This window comes from Nipponia nippon, unplaced genomic scaffold, assembly GCF_047370975.1.
Source record: "Nipponia nippon isolate SJK-2023a ecotype South Korea unplaced genomic scaffold, ASM4737097v1 scaffold_13, whole genome shotgun sequence".
NCBI classification, from domain to species: domain Eukaryota; kingdom Metazoa; phylum Chordata; class Aves; order Pelecaniformes; family Threskiornithidae; genus Nipponia; species Nipponia nippon.
In genome coordinates this window covers 16,837,447-16,855,915 of record NW_028262324.1, presented here as the reverse complement: position 1 = coordinate 16,855,915, position 18,469 = coordinate 16,837,447, and the positions used below count along the sequence as shown (strand labels likewise).

General features: G+C 42.3%; 1 protein-coding gene across 2 annotated transcripts in view; it reads left to right on the top strand.

The window, feature by feature from the left end:
• RPRD1B (regulation of nuclear pre-mRNA domain containing 1B) overlaps positions 1 to 18,469 on the top strand; it is a 28,650-nt gene that overhangs the window by 1,320 nt on the left and 8,861 nt on the right. The window contains exons 2-7 of one of the 2 annotated variants that reach the window (XM_087750022.1): positions 326 to 455; positions 1,592 to 1,725; positions 9,160 to 9,288; positions 9,366 to 9,478; positions 11,292 to 11,418; positions 12,434 to 12,609. In XM_087750022.1, coding sequence (XP_087606148.1) covers positions 326 to 455; positions 1,592 to 1,725; positions 9,160 to 9,288; positions 9,366 to 9,478; positions 11,292 to 11,418; positions 12,434 to 12,609 — 809 coding nt within the window. The remainder of the gene's footprint in view (positions 1 to 325; positions 456 to 1,591; positions 1,726 to 9,159; positions 9,289 to 9,365; positions 9,479 to 11,291; positions 11,419 to 12,433; positions 12,610 to 18,469) is intronic. The other variant, XM_087750023.1, reaches the window with a different exon arrangement.

Sequence of the window (18,469 nt, the reverse complement as noted above, 5' to 3'; positions counted from 1 at the left end):
GTTTTAATCATGTGCTTCAAGTTTATTTCTTACGCAGCTTTCCTCAGAGTTGATGTGTCACTGTGCACAAAAAGTATTAAGCTCGTGTTTGTTTTATAAATCACTTAGGGAAAAGCCAGGCAGAAGTAAGGAGTTCGAGAACTGCTTGACTCAAAGGCATCTGATTTGCCTTGGTAACATGAAAATATTTTGAAGTTTGTTTTTAGGCCAGAAAGCTATAAGCAGCTTTGAAAATCATGTTAATGATTCCAGGTGAAAGAAGTGAGAAATAAATGCAAACTCTCTCTCTCTCTTTCTCCTCTTTTTCTTTTTTTCCCTTTCCCAGCAAAATCCAGTAGGAAACTTACTTTCCTATATTTAGCAAACGATGTCATCCAGAACAGTAAGAGGAAAGGTCCTGAATTTACTAGGGAATTTGAATCTGTTCTTGTGGATGCTTTTTCTCATGTTGCCAGGTATGTTGCTGTGTTACGTATTTCTTCAACTTTTCTGTCTAGAGATTTGCGTTCTTGTTATACAAAGTTGAATTCAGTTGGATTTTGTTGGGTTTTGGTTGTGTGGTTGGTTTTTTGGTTTGTTTTTTTTTAAAGCCTCAGGGATGCCTGTACCCTCTCTCTCGCAGAGATTGGATTCTGACTACTTTGCGGCTAGGAATTGTTCAGTATTAATGTTTCTTTTTGGGGAAACCTGTTTGTACGTGCATCAGCCCCTCACAGCTTTACACATTTGTTCTCTGCATGCAACTGCTATGTACTTTATTTTGATTGTTACCAAAAGACCTTGCAGATCTGTTCATGGGTAGTGAAATGGAATAGTTGCATGTGTGTATTGAAGCCACAAAATGAATGGCTCTCCCCCGTTGTTAGAAGACTTTAAAAGAGCTGATATTTTGGGTCAGTGGATTCTCGTCAGTCTTCTGGTTTGAGCATGGTTTCTTTTTGCATTGCTCGTTTTAACGGTTATCTGATCGTTAGACTTCTTGCTAGGGGAAGAAAGAATTTTATACATAAATGGGAAGAAGTGATGCAGCTACCATCCTATCAAAAATGGACTATCATTTAGTTGAGATTTTCTCTAAACAGCATAATAATTCCTATTATCTCAACTAAACAACTTTAATGTTCTGTGCGTTTAGCGGTATGCTGTTCTGGATGGCTGTCTAGCTTTCAGTGCGCTGTACGAGTACATTTACGTGCCTAATGATCCAAACAATCTGCTTTTTAATTGGGATGTTATTGACTGAAACAACTGTTTAAAGTTAATACTCTGAATTGTAAACATGTCAACTTGGGGGTATTTTATAACTCCTCTTACAAATTCTGAATGATAGCAAGTTTCTTCCTTCAAAACTTTTCCTGCTTTTACTTTGGGGTGGGAATGTGGGGCACTCTCGGGCAATCTTTGGTTCCAATAAAAGGGGAAAATTGGCCACAAATGTGTTTTGCACAGTTTGTCTCAGACAACACGCAACAGATTCTCTCCAAACACGCAAATATTACAATGGATGCAGCTGCTAGTTAGGAAGATGCTCTCTTAAAACGTAAGGAGTGTTTTTCAGCTCAACTATAATTATTTTCTAATCTTTGAACAGAGAAGCAGATGAGGGCTGCAAAAAGCCCTTGGAACGATTGCTTAACATCTGGCAAGAAAGGAGTGTGTATGGCAGTGAGTTCATACAGCAACTGAAACTTTCTATGGAAGACTCCAACAGCCCCCAAACTAAAGGTAAACGCATATTGCTTTCGTTGTGTGCTTTACTTTGTTTTTTTAAATTGGTATGTGTTTCACTGAAAGTACTGTGGGGAGTTGAGCTCTGGGCTCCTGTAGCGGGGTTGTTGGCACAGCTGGTCACGGAGATTCTTCGGGATTGCCTTGAGAGAAGTCTGGTTGTCGTTAAACTCGCAGTTCCAGTTTGAAAGTGTGTTGCCTTGTGACTTGTGGCTGGCAGTAAGCTAAACTTAAGGTGATTTCTGCTTCTGCTCGCGCAGACAGAATACGGCAGGGCCGCCTTTTGATGCGAAGACAAGCAAGCAGGGTGCAGGGAACTGTTGCGTCCGCCTTGAGAGTTAAAATTGTCCCACTCCACATCTCTGAGAGTGGTCAGCTGGGTTATTATAATGGTTTATTCAATACTGTTAGTGCTTTTATTCTCATATTATTATTTTTTTTTATTTTGCATAGTTACTGTATTTTATTATGACATTTAATAATTGAAGGCTGGAATATATGCCCAGAAGCTTGGCTGGTCTCTTTTTTTCTTATACCAGCTGATGTCATTTGGGGAAAACAATAACTTTGCATCATTTAATGTCGTTAGAACATCACGGTTATAACCTTATTATTGCATGAGACAGATGTGAGAAACTGAGTATAAGCCTTTTGCATTTACTGTGCTTTTATACTGCTCTGGCAGATACTGCCTCTTCTTCTATAGCATCTGAAAATATTTAACTGGTAGTACTGTAATGAAAAGAGGGGTGCAGTAGGATGCCTAACCTATGGAAGGTGAGGGTCATTAAAAATCCAGAGTGTTCCAGTCAGGGCAATATTTGTCCACTTTGCAGCTAAAGGAAGCATCAGTGCCTTCAAATTAGCTAAAATCACATTGCTGCTTTGACCAAATTTTGCTCTGTTCCCCACAGAGGTGCGATACTTTGTGAGAGAGTTGCCCTAGTCATTAGTAAAGTGCTCTTCTGCCGTTCTTAGGTAGGGAAAACAGGCAAGAGATGTCTACTGGAGTTGTTAATTAATACAGCATTAATAGGAAGATGTGAACATTAATGAGACATGCATGTGAAGACATACATCTATGGCTGTAGTTTTGTGTGGTTTAACATGCTGCTTCAGGTGAAATTACTGGTGCTTTGGCAGCTTACAGCAGAGGCCTTCCAACTTACCATGATTTAAGTGTGACATTCAGAAGGCATTGCCATTTTTTCCCCAAATGCTGGGAGACCGACTGACCTGACCGAAGGGGTTGTCCCTTTGTGCCAGGACAGGGAGTCTCTGCTCTGGGCGCTGGGAGAGGGGAAGGGTGGGAGGTGCACGGTCTCTGCCTGAAACGGCTCACATCGGGGTGTTTCTGTTGTCTGGGTGCAATGCGTGAGGCACCTGTTTGTCGTGAAAGGACAGGACTTACAGGCCTGAATTGTTGTTGAACTGATTAACTGAGGGTTTGAAACTGTTAATTGAAGGTACCTGGATGAGCACTTTTGAAACGCTTATTTTTTAATCTAAACAAAACGATACTGTGTGTCCAAGAAACGCAACTGCCATTTCCTGGTGAGCGGCACCCAACTGTTGCTCAGTGTCGTCCTCCCTTCGGCGGGTGGCGTCAATCCGTCCTGCTACTGTGATCTTACCAACTTAAAGATGTTTGTGCAAAATCAGACCCTTCTGAAGTGTAACAGACCTTTGTTTATGGGAAACAGAATGAAGACGTACAAATGTTTTAAGAACTGCTGTCTGTGCATCTTCACTGGGTGAGAAGCTTTGCTTTTGCCTGGGTAATTGGAGATATTAATGGAGGATCTTTTATTTGAGAGAACGGTTCAGGCCTTTTCATGAGTGTGAATATTGCTGCCTTCTTGTCAATTCATTGTAAAAAAAAAAAAAAAATTGATATTTTTAAACTAAGAGGAAAAAGAAATTTGAAAAACTCAGCAGAGTTCTCTTGAGTTTTTCCTCTTTGTTTTGACTGGCTTGTTTCCAGATGAGTTTCTTAATGGTAAGAGCTAGTTTCAATGGGATTTTTATGGATTTCTAAGATAAATTGGTGTTTGTCCATTTTCTGGTGGGTGACTATGTTGCAGGAGGCTTTGTTGTAGTTACTCCGTTCTGTTGTCAAACAGGTGAACGTAAGCGAGATGCACAATAACGTATCGTGTTTGACAGATATAATGTTTATCATAAAAGTGGAAAACCATAGCACACTGCTCCGCCAAAACCATTCCGGCTTCCTGGTTTTGTGGCACCCAAGGTAGACACAGCCAAGAAAAAGGTGGAATTAGTGTCTTTAGATTGGTACAAGGTTGTGCCGTTAAAACAAAATTTTGAAGCCCCTTAAGGGTATCTGGTGCTGTGATAATGAGTATTATTTTCTTCAGCCCAAGGTATGGCGACAGGTCTATGCAGGTAGTTCTCTGCGGCTTTTTCATGCTGCAGCGTCTTAAATTCCTGGGCCGGTGGGTGCTGCTTTCTGAACAGGATGGCTCTGCGGGGGTTGCAGAGCACCCGTTACGCTGAGGTGTGAAACTTGCCAAAATAAAGCAGAGGCCTGTATCAGTGAGGAAAGGCCGCTGTAAAGCTTATCGGTGCGTGTTTCGATGGTGTTTCCTTAGCCCTTGGGTAAATGTACAGCAGTTCACTTGGCAGCGTGTGCCAAGTTCCTGCCATGGAACAGAAGTGATTGCACAAATAACGAAGCTTTCCCTTCCGAGAGGTGGAGGGGAAAGAGTACTCGCCCTTTCTAAGCATTATATTCCCTGGTTTTGACTTCTCAGTGGTGCAGCTTACTACCATCTCTTAGTCTTTCAGGTTCCTTAAGGAAATATGCATATCCATGGAAACGAGCTTTTGAATATTGATATCTTACTGATATTGTTTTAACTCTAAATGTATTTGTTAAGCTTGCATTTGCTTTCTTGTTAATCTTATTTTTATTAGAATGTTTCTTTTTACAAGCAGTAGGGAAGAACCACCCATTTATCTTAAAGCCTGGGAAAACTAGGTCTGTAGAGGTTTGATGTAAAATCCTTTAGGTAATATAACCTATATAGCTGACATGTTTTCTTTTCATTGTCTTTGTAATAAGCAGTTGAAGGAAGTCCTTGAATGCGCTCTGATGTAGGAGTGTCGCAGCATCACACAACCCTGAGCTGCTACCCATTTGCTCTGATTGTGTTCATAGCGCAAATTCTGGCGCAGGAACTCAGAGCCATATTAAAATACGGAGAAAAACATCAGAGAGGAGAGCAGGCAGGGATGCTTCCAAGAATAACTGAAATAAAGGCACCTGGGGACAGGACTAGGTGTAATTTTGGGGCAGATCAACGCCAGTTATGCTTGACCTAGGAGAGGCTACCAACAAATGCATGTTGTAATGAGAACTTAAACAATCACGAGTAACCTACCCCCACAGAACCACAGGGTTGAAACAGTTGGAGGGTACACTGGGCCATGAGGTTTCTCTTATTTGGTTCTTCTGTGTCTTCTGGTGTTCTGTGGTGGTCTTCTGTTTTCTTTAGGAAAGCTGTCTATTTTTTTGTTGTTGTTTTCAATGTTTTGTCCTAAATCACTTTCCAAAAGTGTCTTTCGTATGGGTTTACTTGGATCTTGCACAAGTTGCTAAGCTGCTGGTGCTTGGAACCTAAAGTCCACAGAAGTTTAGTTTTAGTTATAGTTTTGGGAGACTTATTTGTTGTTATGCTGATTGAGAATGATAGCCCTGCCAACCTGTAAAAAACCACTTGTCGTGGTTTAACCCCAGCCAGCAGCTGATCCCCACCCAGCCGCTCGCTCGCTCCCCCCGGTGGTATGGGGGAGAGGATCGGAAGAGTAAAAGTGAGAAGACTGGTGGGTTGAGATAAAGACAGTTTAATAGGGAAAGCAAAAGCTGTGCGCACAAGCCAAGCGAAGCAAGGAATTTGTTCGCTGCTTCCCATCGGCAGGCGGGTGTTCAGCCATCCTCAGGAAAGCAGGGCTCCATCACACGTAACGGTTACTTGGGAAGACAAACGCCGTCACGCCGAACGTCCCCCCTTTCCTCCTCCTTCCCTCAGCTTATATACTGAGCGTGACATCATATGGTATGGAATGGCTCTTTGGCCAGTCAGGGTCAGCCGTCCTGGCTGTGCTCCCGGCGGAGCATGGGAAGCTGAAAAGCCCTTGACCAGTATAAACACTGCTCAGCAACAGCCAAAACATCAGTGTATTATCAGCATTGTTCTCATGCTAAATCCAAACCACAGCACTATGCCAGCTACTAGGAAGAAAAATAACTATCCCAGCCAAAACCAGGACACCACTTAAGTTCAGCTGGTTTACCTTTCAAGTAACCTATAGAACTTCAGAAGTAGAAATCCCTGTTTTACAGGTTTGCCTGTTTATTCTAGATCTACAGTAGCTGTTAAATGGGTTTTCCTTGCGTGTTTCCCCATAGACAGAAGTTTCTGCTCGTGCAGCTTGTCATGTAGCTGTATGCTTAACTGTCAGAAAAGGCACCTGATGTAGCTGTGCTGAGACTGATAAATCCTCATGTGAATTAAGGACTACTTGGCTTGGTTTTTTTTAAATCTGAACCCTTGGCGTAGTTCCTTCCAGTGAAAGGCATTATCTACATGGGGAGTTCCTTACCGTGTGGTGTGGCTGCTTCTTGAATGAGGAGATGAAGGTAACAAAGTCCTCATGAGAGAAGATGATAATTTTATATTGCCTTGAGATTAAAAAAAACAACACATAAACCCACTGTTTTTAACAGAGAAAGTTTTAAACTCCTAGTTATCCTTTTGAATGTGTGTATACAGATTCCACAGTTGGTTTCTCTTTACTGTGCGTGTGAGCCTGGAGTCAAATCAAAGAAGCCTATTTACCTCTAAAAGCAGTCATCAAGAGATGAGAACAAAAAGGTGAGCACCCTAGATGGGAAGATCTCCTGTGTTGCCGGCTTACGGGAAAAACTCATACTTCGTCACTAAGGTCTTTGACGCTGTAAGCTTCCTCAAGCCACCGGAGATGGTTTGAAGACTGAAAAGTTGGTGGAGAAATACCTTTACGAGTCTCTCTGGACACTGCAACAGCACGATAACAACAACCTGGAGTTTCACTGCAAAGCTGTTATGATGGCAGTTGTCTGTCATTTTGGAGGAATGAAGTGCTTTGCTCTTTGAAGGCTTTTAGGGAGTAGTTCAGTTTCTGAGCTGTGAGGAAGACTCCAGTGAAGCGGGAAAGCTGACTTCATCTCTAGTAGTGGCTTCTCTGTCGTCTTCATGTTCTTGTCAAGAATGGGCTCTTGATTTTCCTGGAAGAAGCTGTCCCATGTTCTACCAGGATATCTTGATTGTTTCGGAAGATGTGTGTTACATAGCATTGTTGAATTCTGATCAGTTTTAGACGCTCTTAATGCTTGCTTTCCTCTTCTCTTGTTGGATTTGACGGGCTTTTTCAGAAGGGTAGACTGCAATGGTTAAATTACTTCTGGCCAGCAGATTTTGAAAGCTGCCCAGGCAGGGTGTGTTATAATTTATGCCTGGCTTCCTCTTCTCTTTCAGGGGTCCTTTTCCACCATATGCTCTTGAGTTTGAAAAGAAGTGTGAGGGTTTTTTCCCTGTTTTGATGAAATGGAGATGGTGTTTCTAGGATTCTTCAGTGAGGTCTTCTGCTGCCCCTGTTTACCAAGGAGAAAAGTGCAGCAGTCCACATCTGTGTCATGCTACCCATGCCCAAAACGCTACTTCAAAGCTGGCTGCTTTGCTGTGCTCCTTTGTCTGCTGGCCACTTTGTCCCCTCGGCTGCCGTTCCTGTGCTCAGGAGCGGCTTCCCTTCAGGTACGCCGGCTAGTGACTGCTGCTTAGGGCTGCACGTGTTCGTGCTCCTACCTTCTTCGGACTGTTTCCAATCAAACTCACTTGGTCTTGTTCAGACGGAAAATTCAATGAGCTCTGAATCCTCTGTGTTAGAGTAGTAAGCAAGCATAATACTGTGTCTTGTGGTAGAGCAGTTGGCAGCACAGCAGGAATGGCTCTTCAGCAGTTTGAATTCCAGTTCTTGTTTTTGTTTTTACTTCTGTGTGCACCACGGTCATGCACCCTTCTATTGATTACCTTGTGTTTATCCTTGGTTGGTTAATTACCTTATGATATCACAGACAAGTGATAAATATCGATGGCACATTGTATTGGGCTGTGTAACTTTAAATGCTCTCTCTGGCCATTTTGTCACCTGCACATCTCCCGTTGAACTCCGCTCTTGCGGAGCTCACTGCACAGCAGCCGTTTTTCTTGTTGATCTGGCATCTTGCTTGTCACTCAGATTATCAAGCACTCTTACAGCAGTTGTACGCATACCGTGCTTAGGCTGTACCTTTTTCTAGCCTAGATAGCTTTACTCTAGCACGCATCAAAAATTCATTTGGTTTAGGGTAACTGTTTTCCGTGCTTCTTTGCCTTCCATTGAGTAAATCTGTTCTCTAACAGTGATGCGTTTGTGTCTACCTCATGAGGGTCGTTCAGCTTTTCCCCGCATGAGCAGGATTACAGCACCTCTGACTTTGTCTCCATTAGAATAAGATTTTTCAGACATATGTCCCATCTGACAAGGCAGGCAAAATTCTGCGTTTAAGGACAGACCTTTCTGTTTGTTTCCTTATTAGAGTTGGGCAGACTGATTTCATTTTAAATCAAGAGTGATCTTGGATTTTCCTGTGAATCAAAGTATTTACGAAATGTTTCCCTTGAACTCCATGATTATCTCGGCAAGACTTGATTCCACTGAAGAGATGTTCTCATGACTCTGTCCAAAGCTTTCTTACAAATTACCCTGGCTCTTGCGAATTTTGGCAGCAAGTCTGAAGAACGATCTGTCTTCTTCTGAAGGCTCTGTATCTGGATCAAAGGCTACATTAAGACTTCTGACTCATTAAATAAACTGTCTCTTCCCTTTCAAGCCAAGATATGCTACGCTAAGGTTCGTTTGACCAACACTGTCTTGCTTTATGAAATCCTTATTTCTGAAGTGTTACCGATTACCTGCTTGGAGATCGGTTCGTGCTCTGCCCATTGCTGTTGTTGCTGTCACATCTTAGAAATTTAGTTCCCCAGAGCTGTCCTGAAGCCTTTATTTTGATGGAAGAGTGGAAGGTTGAATAACGAGCAGTCATTTAGTTGATTGTGGGGCCACAGTGAGCATATACTTGGTGCAAAAAGATAACTTGGAATTCTTCTGTCCATATGTATCTTAGCATCAGTGCTTCATTTCTACGGGTAGAAGTCCTTACCTGCATGCATGGTATTAACCAGAGAATCTGAGCAGGGTTGAAGACCTGCCATTTACTGACAGACAGGACATTTACTTGCCTTTCCTACTTTCAGTGTAGGAGGCACAAATGTGTATACAGTGCACGCTGCTGATATGAAGACTGTATCCTTGTACTTGCATGTACAGAGAGATGTGCGTGGACAAAATCAACGTTGCATTGCTGTTTTGCATTTGAGTGTTTGGAGTATGATGCCAACTTTGGAGTCCAGCTGTGGTTATCCTTCTCTTTAGAGAGCTTAATCATCCGAGCATCTGGTACGGTTTTTTTGAAGTAGAGGTAGTTAAGGTGGGCAGATCTGGCATCCAAATGAGTTGCTTACATGTGTCTTTAGTTGCAGAGGAGAAGAAGTCTTTAAAGCGGACTTTTCAGCAAATACAAGAGGAGGAAGATGATGATTACCCTGGGAGCTACTCACCCCAAGACCCCAGTGCTGGGCCGCTGCTGGTATGTGGGGCGGGCTGAGAGTGGGACTTGTTCTGAAAGCCACCTCCTGTGTGGTGGAGCCACAAGGTGGAGCTGCCAACAAGTGAAATGCTTTTAATGGAGAAATGTGGTTGGGGTTGAGAAGACCGTGTGAAATGGAACGGATTCCTCTTTCGTATTGAGACACTGTGCCACTTCTGAGTGATTTCAGGTAGTCTAGGCCAAGGTCGGAGTAGCACTACCAGTAAGAATCTTCAAGGACTGCCAGAAGAACAGACCATATTTTAAATGCTTTCTAAGATCAGTGTGTAGTCTCTCAAACCCAAAGTTGTAACACAGTTAAAACTTAATTTTTTTTTTTTTTTTTTTTGTAGGACATCTCTCTCCATGAGCGACTAAAAAGCTCAACCTTTGATAGATTTGTATGGAGCTGGTTAGGAAAACCAGTTCTGAATACTTTATTTTGAGGCTGACGTGTCAGTGGCGTGGAAATAGTAGGAATGAAATAGAGGGTCATTCTGACCATTTAAGGCTACAAAACGAACAGATACTAAACCACTGCCTATTTGAAAAGGATAAAAAAAATATACCATCCATTTGGTAGAGTGTAACCATTGAAAAATAAAAACAAATAACAGTTGTCCAGGCAGTAAGTGAAATTTTTTTTGTTGTTTTTACCTCCAGATGCCTTGCAACTTATGGTTTCTTTTACTGCTAAGCGTTGTGTTTGTCACTGTTGAAAATCATCAGCAGTTTGCAAAGTAGCAGTAAATTAGGTAATGGACTTCTTTATTTTTCAGATTTAAAAAATTATTTAAAATTTTTCAGTGTTTTTATTAGTTTTCAAGCTATTGAAATATAGTTTAAAGATCAGTGGTGGTGTTTACAGGACTAGTGTTCCAGTTTCAAAAACCTTCCATTAAAACTTCAGTGTTTTTTAAAGCTAAGAAGCAATACTTTTTCCTTCCTGTTCAGGGAGTCTGTCTTCCTCCTTTTTTTTTTTTTTTTTTTTTTTGAGCAGGGAGGAAATACGGTGCCTCGGGGGAGGTCCTCTTAAGGCTGTCCTCATCCACATCCTTTTTAAGCTAGGGTACGTTTTAAGAATGTTCATCTAAACTGACACGTTTTTCCTCACTGCACTGAAACCAGCCGGGAGATGAAGCCGAGGGGATGCGGTGGAGCCACTTCAATCGCAGATTGCAGCGTGCTTCCAAAGAGCCAGTTGAGCTAAGTGAGGATAGCAGTGGCTTTGCAAAATCAGGACAATACAAAGTTTGCTTTAACAGGGATAGCTTTCATTGTTGTCAACCAGTTACAAAACTCTAAATCTTGTAACGATGGAGATCTGACACAGTTGTGCTTGGACCAATACAAGTTTGGTTTTGGTTTTTTTGCGATGTCAGAACACACCTTTGGAATAGAACGAAGGTGCAGGTGCACTGCTGCTGGTCTGAGGGAAAGTGTCAGGGATGCGCAGCTAAAGGATGCAGTTCCAGTTTGATGCAACACAGTTTGTTTCTCAAACTGGTGTGGTCACGTGCTTTCAGCATTGTCTTAAGCGATCACTTCTCCTAATTGGAATGAGAAGTTTTCCGCTGCAGAGTCTTGAAAAAAGATGATCCTACTGTAATTATGCACAAGTTCCTAAACAATAGGGTATTGTAGGCTTAGTGAATACTCTCTGTATTAGGAAGCAACAGTTTAAAAATTACTTGAAGAAAATATTCCAAAAATGGTTGCTGTCAAAGCTAGGCGACCTCAGATGCAGTGGCCGCATCTGCAGGAAAAGGCATGCAAGTTACCTGGTTTTAATGTTAGCTAACTTGTCTTGTAGACCGAGGATTTGATCAAAGCCCTACAAGACCTGGAAAATGCAGCATCGGGAGATGCTACGGTGCGGCAAAAGATTGCCTCCCTGCCTCAGGAAGTTCAAGATGTTTCATTACTGGAGAAAATTACAGGTATGAAACTGGAAGATGAATGACCATGAGTCCAAAGAATAACTTAAAAAATCTTTGATTTCTAAATAATCAGTGTATGGCGGAGTGAATTTCTGCTTTTGTGTCCTTGTTTTCTAGCTCTTGGGTAATTAACAGATAGCAATCTCATGAAGTATAAGTGACGATGAAATGTACGTAGCTGCTTCCATTTCTTTGGCTTGGACCAAGGCTTTTGTACGTGGAGAGCATCAGCAGCATTTTGCAAGAACGTAAAGGAAATAGGGCCAGAGTTCTCAAATGGATACGTTTTGATTTTGCACGCTTCGACTGTTAGATATTTCTGAGTTTTTATCACTGTGCTGAGTACACACATAGTCCTTGATTGCTACGGAAAAGGAAACTCGCTGCCCCCGTTGCTCTGTCAGTCTTTGTTAAATGGACTTTTGCAGTTCTATTTGAAAAGTAATCTTAATAGAAGCATTTAAAGGCTGAACTGATTTGACTTGTTCCTGGAAGTAGTTTTCATTTAGAACTCAAGAACTGTGACTTACTCGCTTTTTTATAGTATACTCTTACACTGTCCAACTGTGAAGTCTAGTGTGCAATTCGTATGTTTGCTTGTATTGATACATTAGGAATTATTCAGAGAAAAAAGGAATTTAAAAATGCATACCCTATTTAAATGTGAAAGCCATGTGATTTGTTTAACCGAATTCTGAAAGTACAGCCTAAAGTTTTAGTTTAATTAACCTGTTTCTAGAGGCTAACTTCATAGATTTATTCTGCCCCCCCCAACCCTTAACATCTCTGCAAGGATAAAATGCAGTCAATCATGTCAGTGTCTAAAAAACGCCATTCTTGGGTTATTAGTCCTGCCTGTTTCCTTTATATCCCCTGTGGTAGGAACTCTTGTTTTCCTGTCAAGCCAGAAGCGTATTTATGAACGAGATGTTATTGTACATGTGCCTGGTGAATTGTAGCCCTTCTGAAAGTTTTAAACTTTGGCCTCTAAATTACCCAACACTTTTGCATGTAGACAAAGAGGCAGCCGAACGTCTTTCGAAGACCGTGGATGAAGCATGCCTGTTACTAGCGGAGTACAATGGCCGGCTGGCAGCAGAGCTGGAGGACCGGCGCCAGCTGGCACGCATGCTGATCGAGTACACCCAGAACCAGAAGGATGTACTGACGGAGAAAGAGAAGAAGCTAGAAGTGAGTACTGATTCCACCGGTGCCGGCAAGCCGATTGCCTAACCAAATGCTCCACTTGACCCCTAATCTGCGTGTTTCTCTCAAGGGAAATGATTCTAGGTGTTTACATTTGGAGTAAAACAGGAGTAAGGATGTGGTGTAAAAAGTCTGGAGAAGACAGATGTGTTCTGATGTTCAGTCTAGTGTGTTTTCATACACGTGGACATGGAAGGCCCAGAAATCAATACTTCTTAAAGAAAAATAGGCTCACTTGACAAAGTTTCTTCAGATTTACTCTATTTTTTTAATGAAATCCCCATTTCCAAAAAGTCAGCCTCCCTTTGCCATAATTAGCTGGGGGTTTTAATTGGTTGTTTTTTGTTATTCTTTTCCTTACGGTTGGGTGCCCCTCATCTGCCTTGCCAGCCCCTACTTGACAAGGGGATGCAGTTTAAACAAGAGGTTCTGGTATCCATCCTTTAACAGCCACTCTTACCTACAGCTTCTGTGATGGAGCGTAAATGGGGCTGATCGGGACAGAGGAGGACCTGCCTTTCCTGCCGTACCTCCCTTGAAGGAGGCGGGCAGGGCGCCATACAGCAAGACTGCGCGGCCTGGCCCAGGCGCCAGCGGCGTGTCCTAGAGCCCGGGCAGGGGCCGCGGCAGCCAGCCGCTTATCGGAAACGTTCCTGCTCGGCGGAGGTTCTTTCAGCACCGCATCTTGGGATTAGCGTGGAAGTTTAATTAATGATTGTGGTTGTATGTCACTCTGCCATCTGTTAAACCGCCCCTTGGCGGCACGTTACGGGCTTCCTCTACGCTGTTGGCTGCTGGTTATGGTGAGCAGCTGCTGCGGGGTGGGACAGGGGTTGCTGCAGAGGACAAAAATCCTCTGGAAGGAGACTGCGCTGTAGCAATTGCGGGCTCTGTTTACTGTCATGGCAAACCTAATCCTCTGACAGCTGGGCAGCGTTGTTCTGAGATGAATTCTGTTTTGAATGTTTTCTTTGTCGTGTGTGTTTATACTAGAGTTTCTCCCCGTCTTGTGACTGTGAATGTGTTGCTTTTCCAGAGCAACATTTTTTCCCAATCAGCCAGACAAGTGCTGATGCTGCATTCAGAATTAGAGCGGATAGTTAATAATTCTGTTAGCTTGTTTAGCTGGAAGTTCTTCAAGCAGAGCGTCTGTCTCATGACTGAGTCATTAAAAGGCACTTTCAGACATGGATATGAAAGATGCCATAAAACCAAATCCTGTTCAGCACCTGATTTATTTGCTGAACGCTAGTGGAAGTCTTGGGTCAGGTTTTTTTTTCTTGCTTGCTGAAAGGAGGACACCTGTCTAGTAGAAACGTATGTGTGTGTGTGTGTGTGTATACATAAAAATATATATATGCTAGACATATTGCTGGTTACTTTTTTTAAAAAAGGGAAGAAATTGGTAGCAAAATGCTGCACAGCAGTGTTTTAAAAAGCCCAGAACAATCTGTAAGTTTGAGTCAGTTTGAGACTGTGAAATTAAGAAATTCACAGTGACAATGTTAAATTAAAATCTCTAATGCAGTAGCTGAAATGTTGTGACAATTGTGTTGTTTTTTGGTTTGGAAAATACCTTTTTGGTAAGGAACGTTCCTTGAAAATTGTAACTCTGGCAGAGGCAGAAATGTAATCCTGAAAATGAAGCGGCTCACTGCCTGAGCTGCTTTCTTGGTAGGAATAATGCTGTTGATGGGGGAAGCAACCTGTCCTGTTGCCATGTTAAGCATAAACACATTCTTTAATACGTTGGAAACTAAAGAATGATCTTATTTAATATGTTTAGGTTAGCATCTTTGTCATTCTGCCAAAACAAGGTGGCCTTACTGCTGTAGAAGTCTGGAATGAGTTGTAGGAAGTACCACTCTCTACAACGTACTTAACATGAAGGCAGAACTCGTATGCGTGTTAAATCTCTAATCTTAGCTGAGGGATATTGCCTGATTAAAGCATTCCATTGTTCTGGAGTTGCAGAGGGTTAATAAATAGTGGAAGATGTTGGGTACAGATATGGCAGGCCGTATCTGCTTCTCGGTTTTGTTTGAGCCTTTGATGTTCTCACAGTAACATTATTGATAAGCCTGGATTTTTCTTTGTAGTGCTAATAAGCATTTTAATAGAAGGATCCGAAATTCTTGTAGCAATTAAGAATGTGTTAAAAAACAAAACATTTACTCAGGCAAAGACAGAATAAGAAAATAACTTAAGACAATCTGATTTTACATATCTTCTCATTGTATGCTTTGCGCTCTCAAGGTATCTTTTTCAGAATCTTTGGTACTATTGACTGTAAGTTTTTTCTCTTGTGAAGTAAGTTTCCTGACTCTCAGATGAGATGGCATTTTTAGAGAGAAGAGGGATTGTTTGCTTCGCTGTCCTAATCTAGCCAAGGCTGCTGGTTGGGGAAAGGGGTTTCTGGTAGCAATGAGACTCAAGGCTTTATTTTAAGATGTGTAACTGTCTAATTTGGAAATAGCTCTGGATGTTTCTTGTATTTTATTTACTCACAAAGCAAAGTCTTTTGCTATGATAGCAATGAAAGTAGCTAACCTACGTGTTTTGAAAAGCAGCTTTTGTGGTCTAAAGAGCTACAGTTGTTTACTAATCCTATTAATAGTGTCCTTCATGAAACATAGCAAATTCTCAAAATATATATGGGAGCTCAGTGTATTTATGTCTAGTGGGCTAATGCGCGAAATCCTTTGCAGTGTCAAAACCCTGCAACACAGCTCTTGCAATCAGTTGCAGAAAAGCTGTTTAATTAAGGGCCAATATGCTGAGAAAGGTGGTCCTGGACAATGAATTACGCTTCAGCCTTGATACAGGCTGGCATGAGTGAGGACTGAAACAAGGCAGTGCCAAGAAGCACTGGTAATTTGAAGGGAGAACGCTGGCACAAAGCCTGAAGATCGTAACATATGGACAAACTCTGCTTTTAGGGTAGCAACTGAAAAAATCGGAAGTGTAATACTTAGGATTACTTTACCCGGGGCGGGGGGGGACTGTGATAATTTGATTGTAGTCCAAAAGTGCTTAGAAGGAGAAGGTAGAACTCCTTTAATTCTGGTAATTGGCTGCAGAGCAAAATCAGCTGGACCAAAGCTGATGCTGAACAGCCTGTAACAAGGCATATATTTTTAAGGGTAAATATTCCTTAGGTTAACTTACTTAAAGGTATGGTGGATTCTGTGGTTCAGCATTTGAACGCTGAATTTCTTTTTAAAAGATGCTTCATCTCAGTCAGAAGTCGTGGGCTTGATGCTGCAGCTGCTGCATGATCTTCTGTGGCCTGGACTGGATCAGGGGTCGGCCTGGCCTTTCATAGTAGTGGGTGTCAGGAGATAAAATCCATTTTCAGACAGGCATAGAAACAGGAACTGGTGTTGCTATAAGAATGAGATAAGCTGTCTTTGTATCTCACATGAGTGTTTAACTTCCAATGAAAGTTCTCTGATTTGTGTTATTTTTGGCTGTTGCTGCCCCTGTTACAATTACAGTCAGCCGGGGAGGGGTTTTGTCCTTCAGCACCTGAGTCTGCAGAACTTCAAGGGGAAGGGTTGTCTTTTGAAGTCGGTGTGCTCTGCCTGAACGTGTGGCAGGCAAGTAGAAAAAATGCAGGAGCTCAATTTGTGTAAAACTAAAACGTAGGGGGGAGGTATCTGGGGGAACATTTCCATGTTGGTGTACCAGGTGGCTGTAACATGAAGTCAACCAAATAGATGGAACTAGAAGAACCAAGTGGAAGTAGTGCTAGAAAATGGCAAATTGTGTGGAAGCTTTATGGTTGTCTGAAAGAACTAGTGACAAGAGAAAATTTGGAGTTAGCCGAGGGAGGGTTATTTTAATCTAGTGGGGAGAAGCAGCAAAAAAAAAGAAAAGAGAGGAGAATGTGCATTCAGCATTTTTGTTTTGACTTGCAGTCAATGATGCTGAGTTTTTCCCTGTGCCCTCCAAATATCTTCTGTACCTGCGTTTGGGAAAGGTGACATGAGGAACATACTATAGTGTTTACAGTGTGTATATATAGCACAGTGTGTATGTGGGGGTATGTGTATACATACGCATACATCTCTGTGTTGGTATGTGTGCATATATATATATAAATATAAAGAACATACTGTATTTAAGATCCAGTTTAGGGGAAATTTTCTGATTGTTGACTGCACCTGAAAAATTGTGACTTAGAATCCTGCTGAGAGCTGTGGGAGTTTTTAGATGTTGGTGGTTTTTAATATTCATGGCTTCAAGGCACCTTTAATAAGGTGTTAAAGCTGTGGCCATATGAATTTGCAAACCCTCTTTGATAATGCATCTCTGAAGGGTGAAGTACAATCTCACTTGAGGTTTTCTGGACTGCCCGGCACTACACATTTTCTTGAAATACGATTTAGTTCAGCAGGTTAATATGCAATTTATTGCTGTGTTGCTTCCAACTGCTTAGGTTTTTGTTGCATGTCGCTGTTGGCATGCCTTTGTGGCTGCTGCTTTCCTCTCAGACAAGGATTCTTGGGTTGTGGTATATTCATTTCAGTGGTTTAGGCAGGGAAGTTTCAGTTTTTCTGCCAGGAAACAAACAAGTCAGTGTTTTACATGCATGCAAGTGGCAGGAGGTGGCTGTGGGAACTGGGCAGCGGAGGGGGGTCTGCTGCTCTGCAGCCTGGGCAGGGCAAGAAGATCCTGAACGGGAGCACCCAGGCAAAGTGTGTCACGCTCAGGTCTGTAACACCGAACTGCTGATTAACAGGGCAAAAAGTGACTAATGAACATCAGCGTTTCCAGCTGGGAGCCAGTCAGGGCGCCTTTGGGTGCGGGACGAGAACGACGGCTGCTTGATAGCGATACAATAAACAAACGTTGCGGTGAATCTGGTTCTGTCGTGTGGTGCATGGCTCGAGGCAACAGCTGTGCTGCTTTGCACAATGCAAAAGTGTAATTTCTTCACTTTGTAGGTACTTGTAGGCATTCATAATTATAGTAGTACTATAAATGAAATCATACTGAAAAAATAAGAGCAAATAAAAATCATCCAATATTAATATATGTTTTATGCATTTTGCTGAAGTGAACCAGTATATAACTACTCTTTTGCTTAGCGATCAAAAGCATCAAGATGCTTGAAGAGGTGAATATGTAGCTGTTTGCTTGTGCCCTAAATGTTCATTTTCTGTTGTGAACATCATTTGTGCCCCCCCAGTGTTCATTGTGGAAAGGATATGTTGCAAACGAAGCCAGGTTTCGTTGCCGTGGTACAGTGGCAGCCTGGGCCAATTCTGAGAGCGCTTTGAAACGTTGCGAAGGCCAGCCGAGGAGGCGGCGGCATCTCCAGCAGCTGGAGCAATGCTCTGCAGAGGCCTGTGTTGCTCTCTTCTGTTGGACAACTTAAAGTTGTCCTAAGTAAAGAGGAGAACAAGGAGGCAAGTTATGGTTTCAGAGCGTGTAATTGTGCCAAGAGCAGAAATACCGTCTCTGGTGAAGTGTGATGAACGATGCCGCAAAAGAAAGAAGCCTTGTCGAATTTAAAAGAGCAAGACTGTGAACAAATTTAAGGTATGAAAATGAACTGAAGCTCTGTAAGGAAATACATCATTCAGGCTCTGATTCCTGGACCGCATCTGAAAGATGTGTTGTGTAAAAACCTCAGGTTTGTTGGTTTAGTGCTGCTGCAAAATAAGGAAAACTGGCTTCACCACTAGCATTTTTTTCACTTTGTTTTTGAGGTGGGTTCTGCTGCACTCGACGTGTGAAATGGAAGACGTTTCCCTCTCTGTTACCCGACTTCTTGCAGGGGCAGATTGACTGTGCGGCTGTTAAGAACCCCTCAAGGCACTTGCCGTGCTGGCTGCAC